The sequence below is a fragment of the Oryx dammah genome, unplaced genomic scaffold (genome assembly GCF_014754425.2).
Source record: "Oryx dammah isolate SB20612 unplaced genomic scaffold, SCBI_Odam_1.1 HiC_scaffold_29, whole genome shotgun sequence".
Classification (NCBI taxonomy): Eukaryota; Metazoa; Chordata; class Mammalia; order Artiodactyla; family Bovidae; genus Oryx; species Oryx dammah.
In genome coordinates, this window is record NW_024070213.1 from 91,955,049 (window position 1) to 91,969,704 (window position 14,656).

The following is a 14,656-nucleotide window of genomic DNA, read 5'->3' on the forward strand; positions in this document are numbered from 1 at the left end:
AGGCTGTGGACAGTGGCAGGCTGATTCTGGAACCAACAGCTATCACGGTTATTTTCTAATTCTATAGCTTCTACTCCCTTGATGGCCTAGCCTGGTTCTGTTACGTGGTTTAGGGAAATTGCTTCTTAAAATTCAGCCTGTAGTCCATTTCTTCATCTTCTAAATGTCATGATCTGTCTATACTCTTTCTGCTTAAATTAGTAAAAATGAATTCTGCTACCATCAACTAAGAACCAGAGAAGGCAATGGTACCCCACTCCAGTACTCTTGCCTGGAAAATCCCATGGACGGAGGAGCCTGGTAGGCTACAGTCCGTGGGGTTGCTAAGAGTCGGAAAAGACTGAGCGACTTCACTTTCATGCACTGGAGAAGGAAATGGCAACCCAATCCAGTGTTCTTGCCTGGAGAATCCCAGGGACAGGGAGTCTGGTGAGGTGCCATCTATGGGGTCGCACAGAGTCGGACATGACTGAAGCGACTTAGCAGCAGCAGCAGCAACTAAGAACCCTGATCAATACAATAACTGACAAAAAAGAAAAAAGCAGATGCTGAAAGAATAGAACCTAAAATGCTGCATCGGCTTAATGGAAGAGGTAAGAATGTAGATATTAAGGATTTCAACATTTCACGCAAGAAACTGTTACGTGGTAACTAAACCTTAAGTCAAACTGTCACCTACTGTGCCTTGAAAAGCAGACCACATTCCAACCAAGGTTGTAGAATAAGGAGAATATGGAAGGGGAAGATAATCTGAGAGAAACTTAAGTATTATTTGTTGCGGGACCAATCCCAAAACTGGGGGTGGGAAACAACAAATATTTTTTGAATACTAATAAATTCCAGGCATGTCATAAAATTTACATTTCTCAAAAACAAAACAAAAAACATGGTATCATGAATTCCATTACAGTCAAAGTTATAGATGTTATCTAAAGATGGTACTGATGAGCCTAACTGCAGAGCAGCAATGGAGACACAGACATAGAGAACACTTATGGACACAGCTGCAAAGGGGAGGAAGGAGAGGGCGAGATGGATGAAGAGAGTAACATGGAAACATATATTACCGTATGTAAAACAGCCAGCCAATGGGAACTTGCTGTATGAGTCAGGGAACTCAAACCAGGGCTAGATAACAACCTAGAAGGATACGGTGAGGAGGGTAGGAGGGATGTTCAAGTAGGAGAGGAAATGGGTCAACCTATGGCTGATTCATGTTGATGTTTGGTAGAAACCAACACAATACTGTAAAGCAATTAATCCCTCAACTAAAATAAACACATTAAAAAAAATTTAAAACCAAAAAATAAAAAGAAGTTATCTAAGCTCAAAGACAGACTTGCCTAACTCCAAAGCAAGTTTTCTTCATTAGCTGTTAACATCTCCCATCCATGTGTGAGAAGCCTTAAGAATTTTTTATGTGGGACCTCCCTGGTGGTACAGTGGATAAGAATCCTCCTGCCAATGCAAGGGACACGGGTTCTATCCCTGGGCCAGGAAGATTCCACATGCCACGGAGCAGTTAAGCCTGGAGAGTCGCAATACTGAAGCCTGCGCGCCTAGAGCCTGTGCTGCATAACAAGAGAAGCCACCACAATGAGAAGCCCGTATATGGCAATAAAGCCTGCAGGCAGCAATGAAAACTCACTGCAACCAAAAAAAAAAAAAAAAAACCCAAGTAAAAATTAATAAAAAGTAAAAAAAAATTTTTTTAAAGAATTTGTTATTTGTACAGATGTTCACAGGTTTAAGGATCTGCAAGAGAGCAACAAGGATAGGCACCATCAAGTCTTACAGGAAAGAAACACTGTGCGGTTGGGAGAGACACCAAGTCCAAAAGTATCAGCAGGGGGATGCAAGGACCACTGAATGATGTGAGTTTCCTGAGGGGCAAAGAGCATGAGTGTCTCCATGCTTCCTCAGATTACAAGGAAGAGTCGCGATTTGGTTAAAGAAAATGTAGGAAATATTCCATAGGGAAGTTTTTAAGACAAGAGACATAGAGAGCAATGAGCATAGATTAGGAAGGAGAATGGTGGCTGGAAAGTGGTCAGACAGACCCTGGGAAGTATTGATAGGCTGGACTGACAACACGAGAACATACAGGTGACTCTGGGATTGTGTAGATTGGCAATGGCTGTGAAAGACTAGGCAGTAAAGGGAATAAACATTAAAGGAAGGGATTAACACAAGGAATTAACAGGTCTCTAAACTGTGAATTCAACATAAAAATAGAGGGGAGGAGTCATCAATGGAAAGGGCCTCTTACTTCTGCCTGAGCCTTGTAACTAGTCACAGAAAATCTAGCCGACATCTGGTCACCCTGGGATAAATCCTCCCATGTCTTAACAGCAACCAGAGTAGACTAACAGTTCCCAGCAACTAGCTACCACAGAATTCCTACCATGAACAGGTCATTTCCCTTGTTTCCCCTCTTTATATTCTCAATTTCGAGAGAGAAAGATACAGCAGCTAACCCAAAGAAAGCACTCAACACCATCTTGCAAAATTATTTCTGCCAAGTTAAGACATTTCAAAATAAGATGCATTTTTAGATAACATACCTTGATATGTCTTCCCATCTATTTCAACTTCATAGGATTCCATAACTTCTTGGATAGCCTCACCAACATCACAGAGACGAACATCAATTCCGGCACACTAAGAATAGAGAATCACGTATACTCTGTTATTCAAGGTACAGAATTTTACAGGAACTTAAAATTTTAATATCTTAAAATAAGGGACAATCAGAAATAACTTCACCTATAAAAGCCTTCCATACACTGTACTACAATAACTCACTTAAAACCCTAAGGGTGGTAGATCAGTCTTATATAACCCAAAGTCCTTAAACAGGCTATAAAGTGCTCAAAATATATTAAATGAGATGGTGCTTACAGTTCACATACCTTTATTCCAGTGTTAGTGGCATCTTTTACAGCTTTTAATAATGTATCATATTTGGGATTAAAAGTGACAGTAAAAGCACAATCGATAATCCTACCTGAAAGATAAAATTTGTGTTTAATTATCAGTTAGTCAAATTACCTACTTTATAGCATCTAAATTAACCTTGCTAATTAACAGAAAAACAAAATGATGGGCTCTAATGAAGGCAGAACTTCAAGTCCCTAGACAGCATTCATAATCAATGTTTCAAAATGACAAAATCCATTCCAGGGTTATTTCTAGAAAGCACCAATTCAGTACTCACCAAGCAGTTATACAAAAATAAAAACAAATCAAACTGAGAAAGCCTGGAGAACTAAGTAGCACAAGTGGGCAGAGAAAATGTACAGGTCCACAGGACACTAACCATCAACTAGCTTCTCCAGTTAGTGAGACCTCAAGTGTTTAAATCTGAGCTTTGCTTTCTCACCTGTTAAGTGAAAGTAAAAGGTACTTACCTAACAGGGTGTAGGAAAGAACTGAGAAAAGCTAACAATTATATACAAAGGTTGGTAAACTCAAAGGTTCTGAGTAAATGTTTACTGTCATTATATGAATAAAAAAGCCTGAAACAATGACCTGAATGAAAATGTAAGATTCTATTTTTCAATCCCTGCTATAAGAGGTAACAAACCTCAATTACCCAAGTTTTCACTGAATTCCATTAAGTAGGATGCTTTAACATAAATCTCAAAATCTGCCTCAATGTATTAATAGCTCTACTGAAAAGTGAGACATCAAAAAGGGAAAATGTTCAAAGATTTCAACATCTATAGCCCTACCCAAGGAATTATTTCTAAGAACTCACCACTTATATGTGTTCCAAAGTCTATCTTACAGATGTCATCATACTGTAATACTGTTGTGTCACCAGCATTGGGAGTATAATGGGCAGCACAGTTATTCAGAGAACACCCAGTAGGAAATGCCAGGCCTGCATTTAATCCATTCTCTTTTATTAACTTTCGTGAACAGTCTTCCAACTTCTCACTAAAAAAAGAGAAAGGAACTTCTTTACTTTTACATTCTTACCCTTGATGTACCTTACAGCTCATCAATTTCAGAAAGTTGACTGAAACTCTTAAATTACTTTCTGGGAGTGATCCGAGCACCTTCTGGATGTGACCAAGTAACAGTTCTCCAACTAAATAACTACTATGAAAACAGTTCATCTCTAAAAATATAAAGAGAATTTAATCCACTAGAAATCCACTAGAAAAACATGATCCACTTTCAACTTATCAGGAAATAAGATTCTTGACTTAGACTAAAGGCTGATTACATTTTTCTCAAAGTTGCAAGTTTTAAAAATTCTTAGAATCAGAGAATTAAGTTGCCCTACAGCTAATTATTTCTCAAGGGGAAAACTGGAGAAATAATCACTTTCTTCACTGCATTATAAATGTTTTGTGTCCCAGAATTTTAATTTAATATTACTTGTTGGCTAGCAAAATAACAGGTTTCCAAACAGAAAATAAGAGCCAGGGATGCATGCATCTGTATGTATGAGAACACGAGCACAGAACAGGGTGGATGAGACGCAAACACCCTCTTATGGTTTCCTCATTACATCAACACTATGAGGATTACAGAAGGTATTTCTAGAGCCTTCACTTAAAGATCTTTGGCAAGGCAGTAATCAAAGACAAACATTATAAACCTGAAGAGTCAGAGCTAAAAAAACTTTTTTATCACATTCTTACAGAAACATATTCCTTTTACCAGATTTCTATCATTGTCATCCCAGGCTTGATCCAGCTCATAACATATTTTCTAACTTGTCGATGTGCTTCTGCAGCTTCTCGAAAATCATTCCAAATCTCTTCACTAGCTTGATCTAATGCTTTCTTTTCTTCACTTGTAGTTCTCCAAGCAGCTGTTCGCCTTTATAGTGTGCACAGTATAGCATTAGTTATTTAAGAAACAGCAAAATAAGCACAACAGCTGAGAGAGAAAATACACTAAGATATTCCAGGCAAAAAATTACATACTCAGATTTTTATTAAAAGTCAGCAAAGTTTCTGAAATACAAGTACCCACACAGTTACAACCAAGCCAAATCAAGTTAAACCTTTTGTAAGACTCTTAGAAAAAGAGTCATTCTTTCACTCCAGGTAATATAAAATTTAAAGGTAAACCAAATATTAGCATTTAACTTCACCAACAGGGCAAGTACTAAACCCAAAGACTTGACTTGGCAATCTGCGTATACCTTCCTCAAAAAATAAATTATGTGCTTTTGTAGGATTTTTCTAATTTTATACACACACACACACACACACACACGCATATATATATATATAAAACATCTTCCTTGAAGGAGATGGCTCATATTCTAAAACTGCTAGGGTAACTGATTTTTATATTCAGTATTTGGGAATGAAGAGATCTACTGACTCCCTTTTTAAGCAGTACATTTCAAATACAGTAACTTTTCAAATGGAAGTCTTTTGTTTTTATAGTTTTCACAGATTCTTAAGCAATACTGAATACAGAATTCACAAGTCAGTGATCACTGAAGTAAAAATTATACTTAGTGTAAAAGTGATGCCTTCAAGAAATAATTTTTATTTGCCTCAAAGTTAGTGGTCAGCAAACTACAGCCTGCAGGAAAATCCAGCCTGGCACCTATTTTGTAAATAAAACCGTTCTGTGACATAGCTATGCCCATTTATTTACATATCATCCATAGCTACTTTCACGCTCAACAGCAATGAATTAATACTCAAGACCTAAAATATTTACAATCTAGAGTCTCTATAAGAGTTTACCCAACTGCTTTAAGCTGCAGCCTGCTAAAATAGTGACTCAAAATGCTTTGAGTTTTTCTGTGTGTCAACATCAAGTTCACTATGATTACTTCCTACTGCAGCAGCAGCTACCTGTGCCAACATCTACTACCTCTGATTTGCTACACAGGCCCGAAGGAGCTGTCCTATGTGAAAGTTGGAGTGTTTAAGAATCACAGAGGCTTCTTTAGCTGTTTACGGTTTGGAAATATATTTTGGATCTATCTACTGATATTTTCAGAAAACAGTACCACCAGTTTAAGGTCAGTTTTAAACCCATTACATACTCATCAGTCTAGCCTTTTCTCTCCCACAAGTCCAAATCTCTTCCCAGAAAACCAGGAACCCAAATGTTCTAAGAATAAATCATTCTTAGGCACAAGAGTACTGGCTTTATTTTCAGATAATTCTGGCACATATAGCTACAGCCATACCTGGCAGCAAAGGCTGAAGCATCTTTTGCTTCAAAAGCCAAAGATTTTGTGGAAAGCAAAAGTATCAACTAATGTTTACTCTAGAGTGGTAAGACAAAAGGCTATGTCCACAGGGAACTGATGGATATCATGTATTCAGGCAATGAAAAGAGAATTGGTCATTATGAATTCCCAATTTCTTCTCAATCCAACTGTTAAGATTCTTCAAAGTGATTTCTTATAAGTTAACACATAAGTTTAATCAAATTTCAAATGCTATTTGACATTTTACAATCAGAACATGATACAGTAAGATCCCCAATATTGAAGTCAACAGATCTCATGACTATCTTACACTTCTGAAGGGTGCATAGCTGACTCCTGAAGGAGTGGATTCTTCACAAGATTATGTAATGTTCTGCATTGCCAGTAAAGAACTGTTGATCAAAAACTGAATTTAAATAAATTATTTTGCTAAGTCTTGAATTCAAGATGAAAGTCATTAGAGATATTGAAAAACCTACTGTCAGGGTCTATAATTTTAATTCAAGGTCCAAGTGAAAGAGAAAATATGAAGGAGTCTCCCTTTTCCTAAGTTTGATTTTTTTAATATTCAGTTTACTTAACAAAAACTTATAAATAAAAATTAAAAATCATTTTAAGTCATAAATATTTTAGAAAGGAATTAATTAAACTGACAAGTGACATGCGCTTTTTTACAAAATTATGTCAAAACAAAACTATCAAAACAGTTTGCTTGCAAGAGAATCTTTACAGGAAATGTCTATAGAATATGTAAATCCTTCACACCTCTTTGATTTCTGAATCTTAAATATTTCCTCATTTTTATTACTGGATGTGTTAAAAGCAGAAAAAATAGAAGACCAAAAGACACAAAGGTATCTGAAAGGCTCCTCTATCCATGGGATCCTCCAGGCAAGAATACTGGAGTGGGTTGCCATTCCCTTCTCCAGGGATCTTCCTGACCCAGGGACTGAACTCAGGTCTCCAGCATTGCAGACAGATTCTTAACCATCTGAGCCACTATTTGCATTTTAAGGTACTACATGCCACATTTACCAAAACCATTTAAAAACGTGTATCTTAAAAAAACACATGTCATTAGCCCAGAAAAAATTAAGCACACATGCTGACATCAACTCCTTTCTGTGAAAAGTGGTATTTAAAGAGAAAAAGAGGGAATTCCCTGGTAGTCCAGCATTTAGAACTCTCCACTCTCCACTGCCAAGGGCCTGGGTTCATTCCCTGGTCAGGGAACTAAGATTCCACAAGCCATACAGGTTGGCAGGAAAAAATAAAAGTGTGTTTACACTGTCTATGAGAAGACAGTACAGTTGGTTCCCAACTATAGCTGGTAAAGGAAAATTCTTCTTCTAGAATAATGTTAACAAATAAGTGTATTGTAAAGTAATTAACCTCCAATTAAAATAAATAAATTAAAAAAAAACAAGTGTAGAAAAAATGTCAGAATTAGATATTCAGCATTCTGAAGTCCTCATAAAATAACTGACAAAGCAAGGATCATCAACAGATATTAAAATAATTAAGATTGTTTAAAACAAAAAAAGAATATTCTAACAGTACCCTACTGATTACTTGGAAACTGCAAGAAGAATTTTAAATAAGAAACAGCTGGCTATAACCACATTAACCAAGTGATCAAATAAGGTAAAACTCATAGCAGACAGTAAACTGATTTTAATTCGCAGGCAGATTTATGGAAATTTTTATTTTCTCTTTTGCTTATCTATATTTCCTAATTGTATGATAATGAATATGTACTGCTTGGAAAATTAACAAATGTCCCAAAAAACTGCCTGCTCAATTTAGAAATATAAATCAAGAATTTCAAATAATTCTTTGTTCCATTTCTAGTGATCTGGAATGAGAAAAATCAGATTCAATTAACATACCAAAATGTTCATCACAGAAATTTTTCTAGTGGTAAAAAACTGAAAATAGTATTAATATTTGAAAATAGGGAAATAATAAAATTAGGCTAGATACAGAACAGAACAGCATTATAGCCATTAAAAATTGGTTTCAAAAAATTTTAATAACACAGAAAATGCACATAAAATGTTAAAAAAAATTTAAGAGCAACAACCATCCTAGTAAAAACTGATTCCCAAAATCATAAATTTCTACATGTAAGGAAGATGTTCCTAAGGAATGAGATGTTTACATTCTCAAAGTAACTTCCCCAAAATTACCAATTACAAGAAGGAAAATAATAATGATACACCAAAAGAATCTGAATAATATCTTACCTAAGTGAAAGAAACTGACATCAGGAGCCTGTATATGTAACAACCATGAAAAGGACACAATATCTACTTATCTAGTAACCCACCCAAAAATGTACAACTCTCAAATACTTCAGAAAAATAGTACACGTATTATTTCTCCAAGAGATATTATAATATATAATATCTTCCTGTATTGTTTCAAAAACAGAAGCTACTTTACTTATACAATGTTTAATTTGCATCAGAAAATGACACGAAAAAGGAAAGGGTAGTTTCTAAGATACACAAAATTTCAATTTTCTCCTTGTATTAAATAAACATTACTTCCAGTTTCCTATTAACAGTGTATTAACAAGTATAGGAAATCAATGGCTTTCTTGCCCTTCAGCAATTAGAAAACAGAAATGGAAATAAAAATATCTCGTTCACATCAGTAATAGAATAAAATGTTTACAAACAAATATAACAAAAAAAGATGATGTATGTTAAAAAAAAATCAGAATGGGTTGGAAAATATATAATGACATTGGATACTATGATACAACTGTCAATTTTCTGAAACAAATACATAATTATGATGGGATTCCAGTAAGAAGGGCATTTTTCTGTGCATATGTGTGTTAAAACTAAAAATATGACCAAAAGTACCTAAAAAAACTATAAGAATTGTTTGGTTGGGCTGTATGGCAGAGCAGCACACTGACTCATCAGATTATCAAAATAAATAGTACAGAAAAAGACAAAGAGATGAGTGGAACAGAATAAATAATACAGAAATTGGTTTCATTATGCAAGAGAAGAGAGTTCCATTGCATCAGAGTAGTATATGGCAAAAGTGGTCATTCAATTAAATAGAACAAAACTACTAAACAAACAACTGTAACACAACTGACTACCCATTTAAAACAAAATAAAATTAGCACTCCTGACCTTAGACCAAGAATTCCAGACCAATTCAAGATGTAATAAAACAAAAAAATAGTTTTGAGAAAATAAGAGACTTCTAAGAACACCGAAGTACAAAATATGAATACATACTGTTATTTAAAATCTTTAAATTTCCGTAAGAGCAAAAGAATAAAACCAATAATCAAAAGAGGCTCAAAATCACTAGCAATGTGGGAATCATAAAATATTAATATATTAATTTGGCAATTCCACTCCTGAAGAACTATCACGTAATAAAACTGCTGGCATATATGGAGATATATATGTGTCTATCCAAACACATATATGTATATATACATATATATGCACAAGTATATGTACATGCCTTATTGCAAATGGTTTATAATGGCAAAAAAAAAAAAAAACTGGAGGCAAAGTGAATGCTCATCAATAAAAATGGTGGAATAAAGCACTGTATGATCACACCACAGAATATTATGCAGCCATTCAAAAGAATAACAGAGCTTAATAATCGATCAATATTTTGATTGACTTGGAGGGACTTCCAAGATGCAGCCCTGATGAGAAAAGCACGGAGGAGAAAAAAGTGTACCTACAATTCTACTTTTGTACACCAAATAATGACCAAAACACTCTCCTTACACAAGTAGAGACAGATGTACACATACATGAACATAAAAAAATATGGAAGGCTACCTGCTAGGTGGTTACATGGGTCTGGAAGAAACGGAAGGAAGAGGAAACAAGCAAGCAAAATAAATAAATAAATAAAAAAGATCACATTAAAAAATAAGTGTGATCACACTGTATGTACCATGAAAATTTAGGTAATTAATACAAAACTCCATGTTTATGATATTCTAAAATGCTTAAGATAGGGATAGTGACTGATGTATTCAAATTCAAAGAAAAAATGCCCATGCTATAAAACATAACATCATGTTCCTTTCTAAGTTTAAAGAAAAACAATGATGTCTTTATATAGGTCAAGGAAACAATGGGACAGTAGAAGCTTTCTTAACCAACTATTGCAACCACTGGATTAAGCAATGCTCCTGATTATCCCTGTAAATTATATGGACCAATGCCCACTGTATTCTGAATATTAGTGATTGGGATCCTGTTCTAACAGTAGCTAACACTTACTTAATGCTTACTATGTGTCTATCATTCTACTAAATACTAAATATTATTCCTCTCAACAACGCTATGAAGTGCCCATGTTAGGATTAGGATATGAAAGCACAAACATGATAAATTACTTGCCCAAGTCACAAAGCTAGTAAGTGTTAGAACTGGGATTCAAATGTGGATAGTTTGGTCCCAGCATCCAGACTCTTAACTAGTCTGCTAACCAGAAAAAACGTACTCTTTCAGAACACTTCCAAAAATCAAGTGATCTGTGCCCAAACCAGTATAAATCATCTGTACTTGTTACTGCAATGACGTAATTTAATTATACATTACTAAAAAGAATTGTTTCTATGAAAACTAAATTGACTACTCAGAGAAGTTTTCAAAAAACACTTCTGTCACATGGAAATGATTTTAGAAAAAAGATGTAAAGATACAGCCATCAGCCCTCAGATTACTTAGTTCTTGCTGTTCACTGAAACTCAAAATGAAATGGACTCAGTGCATTATGGATATAGCTCACAGGAAAAAAAAAGTGGAGTCCAATGCAATCTATGCTTAAGGATCAACAATGATGAAAAACAAATGCTTGTTTTAAGTTAACTCTTATCAGTAATGAATAACCAACTACTGGTCCCAATCACTTTGGATAAGAGGGCTTCTACTGTATTTTCTCTGAAACAAATTCGTAAGTTTTTTTATTTAGGTAGTAGAGCAAAGTTCCGAGAAAAATCAAATCCGCTTTATTGCTAAGCTACAATTTTTGAACGTCAAACTGGAAGTTATTTTGTGATCCTTACCCATCTTGTGTGGGTGGGTATTCGCATTCTTGTCCTTTGGGAAATACACCATTAGGATACAGGTCACATATTGGAACTGAGGGAGGGTCTGTTTGAACTTTTGCTGTGAGATACAAATAAAGCATTAACTTCTGTAGTTAAAAACAAAATTAAGCAGTTATCATTACAGTTTTTCTCAGTTCCTAATTGTTATTACATGTCCTGACTAAGGAACCTCCTTGTTATCACTTTTAGGTCAAAAACAAGATATTTCACCACAGTGGCCACCTTCTCTTATTTGGGAATAAAAATATTCAACTCCTCATAATCCCATTAGGTATTTAAATAGAATATGCTTTGGCACAAAGAACACTTCTAATGTTTTTGTCTTCATTTACTATACTGGAAATGGAATAGCATATAGAAGCAGCTTTCACAAATAAAAATCAAAGCAGTGACAAGAAAATAAGAAAGAAATCCTACAGCAATAAAATAAAAAGCCATTATGTATTAATAAAACAGGTAAAAAAATTATTAGAAGGGTATATTATGTATAAAAGTTAAATATACATTCTCAGTGCTAAAAGACTTTAGGAACCACATACAAATTTCCAAACACTTGGAAAGTTTCAGTACTTAGCATATTTTTTAAGGACACATTATTTCCCAAACTATATTTTAAGACACCACTGTTCCAAAATGCTTTTTAAAAATGTTTAGAGATGTGTCTTCTAAAAGTCTGCATAAGACCTAGTTATATACTTCTTACTCTATAAAGAACAATGCTGTATCCAAGGAATGTCAGAAAGTTACATAATTTATACAATACATTGCTTTCAATGTATACCTGCAGCATTTACCAACTACCAAGTTGAAGTGTGTGGTTATCTTTTGATTATAACCTGTCTTATGTTACAGGTTTCTTATCTGAAATTTTAACACATATTTTATGACAACTGAGCCAAATCATTTAACTACAGAACCACTTTTTGGTTCCTTCTTTTAATGGAATACTCAATATTTCACGAACACTATTTTCCTCTTTTTGCGTAATGTTTAGAATTGTTCTATGGGCAAGTAAACTTGGGAAACACTATTTTAGGTTCCTCCTAAGAGGGAACATTTAGAATTTTGAAATAAAAATGGCCTTAGATGTCACCTACTAAAGCTTCACATTCAAATCCAGGAATCCTCTAACATCCCTGACAGATGGCACTACATGCCTGACAATGAAGGCAGCCATCTCCGCAGCTAAAATCCATTCATTCTGGGAGAACTATAGCTGCTATAAAGTAATGTCCCCATTACTTTCATCTGTTAGCTCTACTTTAGTCTTTGCAGTTAAAAAAATTTTACTCTTCTTTTCTACTGCTTCCTTCCTCTCTGTGACGAGAAGCCACTTTAAGGGATATGGTTCTTAACACTTTCACTCATACTCACCAGCCTTCTAAGTGTTTAATTTGGTACTAGATTTGACTTCTACTAATAGTTCAAATAAGGTATAATCAGTATAAGACTACCCTGTTGATTCTAAAAATCCTGCTGCTACTGAAAGTTCTGGATTCCTAGCATTTTCCTTCACATTGTACAAGCATCCAAAATCCTTAGGATCCTACCTATCACCTTATACTAATTTTATATATGTCTATTTAAATTTCAGATTGTTAATTCAGTTTTCTTTTGAAACCTTGTTTTTTGTCAAAGGATTATCTCATAATCCTGAAATTTATTTCATCTACAAATCTAATAAAGATGCCTTTTATATTGTCCACAAATTACTAAGACAAGATAAAGGACTCAAAAAGATCATCAGAGAAAACTCGTAATCAAAATAAGTTGAAGCCTAGCCTTTACCACTTATTAGCTGTGACTTGGACAAATGGCTAAATGTGCTAAGCCTCAGTTTCCTCATCTACAAAACGAAGAACTAGATGAAATCTTGGATAACCTCTGAAAATTATAATCTACTATGTCCAAGTTATTATCTAAAACTATGACAATTTTAAGTATCTGTATTGCACTTAATTATTAACTATCACTTACGATTCTCTCACTTTATAGATGAGGAAAATGAAGGCAGTAAACTGCTCCTGATTACATTATTTGGATTATTTCAGAAGTGATTTATGACACAAATAAGACACATTCAAAGCAAATTAGAAAGCAAAAAATCAAAACACAGAAAGAACCTAAAATAGAACCTGAAATAAGGCCAATACAAAACTAGATTTGGCTCTAAATCCTCTAGTAGTCAATAAAAAACAAAAAGGGGTGGAGGGGTTTAGATTATTTGCATAGTTCATATTTCTGCAACAAAACACATTAACTACTCACGAAAAGCACAATTATTCTTGATACTAAGATCAGACAAAGAGAGGTCTTTCAAGAGTGCTCATAAAAGAAATATAATGAACAGCAAGTTCAACAACCTCCTTAGAGGAGGTACAATAAACACTGATGGTATCATACTAAAATGCCCTCAGTGGAAGAGTCTACCAAGGGCAAATACAAAGCAGCCTCTTAACACTCCTCCCTGCTTATCTATCTTCATTAGGAAGCAATTTTAGAGTATCTGGAGAAATAGATCTCTCTCAAGCCATTTTCAGGTAACATTATGTCTTAAAAGCACTCTATGAACAATTTTTGAATGGAAGGAATATGACATTATAATTCCTAGAGATTCCTAGAAAGCAAATAACCTATGCTCATTAAATACAGATTATGTTAGAGGCAGAAATGATGTCCTGAGTAGAAGGATCTAACCAGAACAGATGCCTGACTAGAAAGAAAGCAATGCCATCTACCCCTGAGATTTATCAGGGAAATATCTAGCAGAGCTAACAGCTTTTCAAAAAAAATAATTTGAGTATTTTCAACAGAGATAAAAATGAAAGTCAAACCCTCAATATTCTCATTTATAAAATTTTATCCTAAAGATTTAGCCAGACAGTCAATGGTCCCTGATGCCAAAGGGCATCCAAGATTAGAACTCATTCTGATTCCCAACCCAATGTTTGTTCCCCAATACCACACAGTCACCCTTATTCTCCCTAAGAGTTTCAGGTCCCTTAAGATGTTTGGCTGTATTATTTACAGAAACAAAATACAAGTAGGATCATATTTTAAGTGAATGTGAAATAGCACAATACAAATATTACTAATAAAAATTCACCATATTCACAAATTTTAAACAATGGGATTCCTCATTAACTATGTCAAGAATCTCTTTAATATCAAAACTGGTAGGTGAACTGCAAACTGTTTATTCTATTACCACATGGTGGCATTATTTAAGTCATCACTGACAAAATTATCTGAATTATTCAAATTTTAAATTATAAAGTTCTTTAAGAATTCATCTATAACTTGCAGTAAAATGCAACAACTTATTATTAATATCCTTTGACTAA

At 34.5% G+C, this 14,656-nt stretch overlaps 1 protein-coding gene across 1 annotated transcript in view; it reads right to left on the bottom strand.

Annotated features, from left to right (window-relative positions):
* The window catches only part of METAP2 (methionyl aminopeptidase 2), a 29,356-nt gene that overhangs the window by 3,558 nt on the left and 11,142 nt on the right, over positions 1 to 14,656 (bottom strand). The window contains exons 4-8 of the mRNA XM_040234295.1: positions 11,268 to 11,370; positions 4,675 to 4,836; positions 3,761 to 3,942; positions 2,913 to 3,007; positions 2,565 to 2,661 (exon numbers count right to left, since the gene is read on the bottom strand). Of these exons, the coding sequence (XP_040090229.1) occupies positions 2,565 to 2,661; positions 2,913 to 3,007; positions 3,761 to 3,942; positions 4,675 to 4,836; positions 11,268 to 11,370 (639 nt within the window). The remainder of the gene's footprint in view (positions 1 to 2,564; positions 2,662 to 2,912; positions 3,008 to 3,760; positions 3,943 to 4,674; positions 4,837 to 11,267; positions 11,371 to 14,656) is intronic.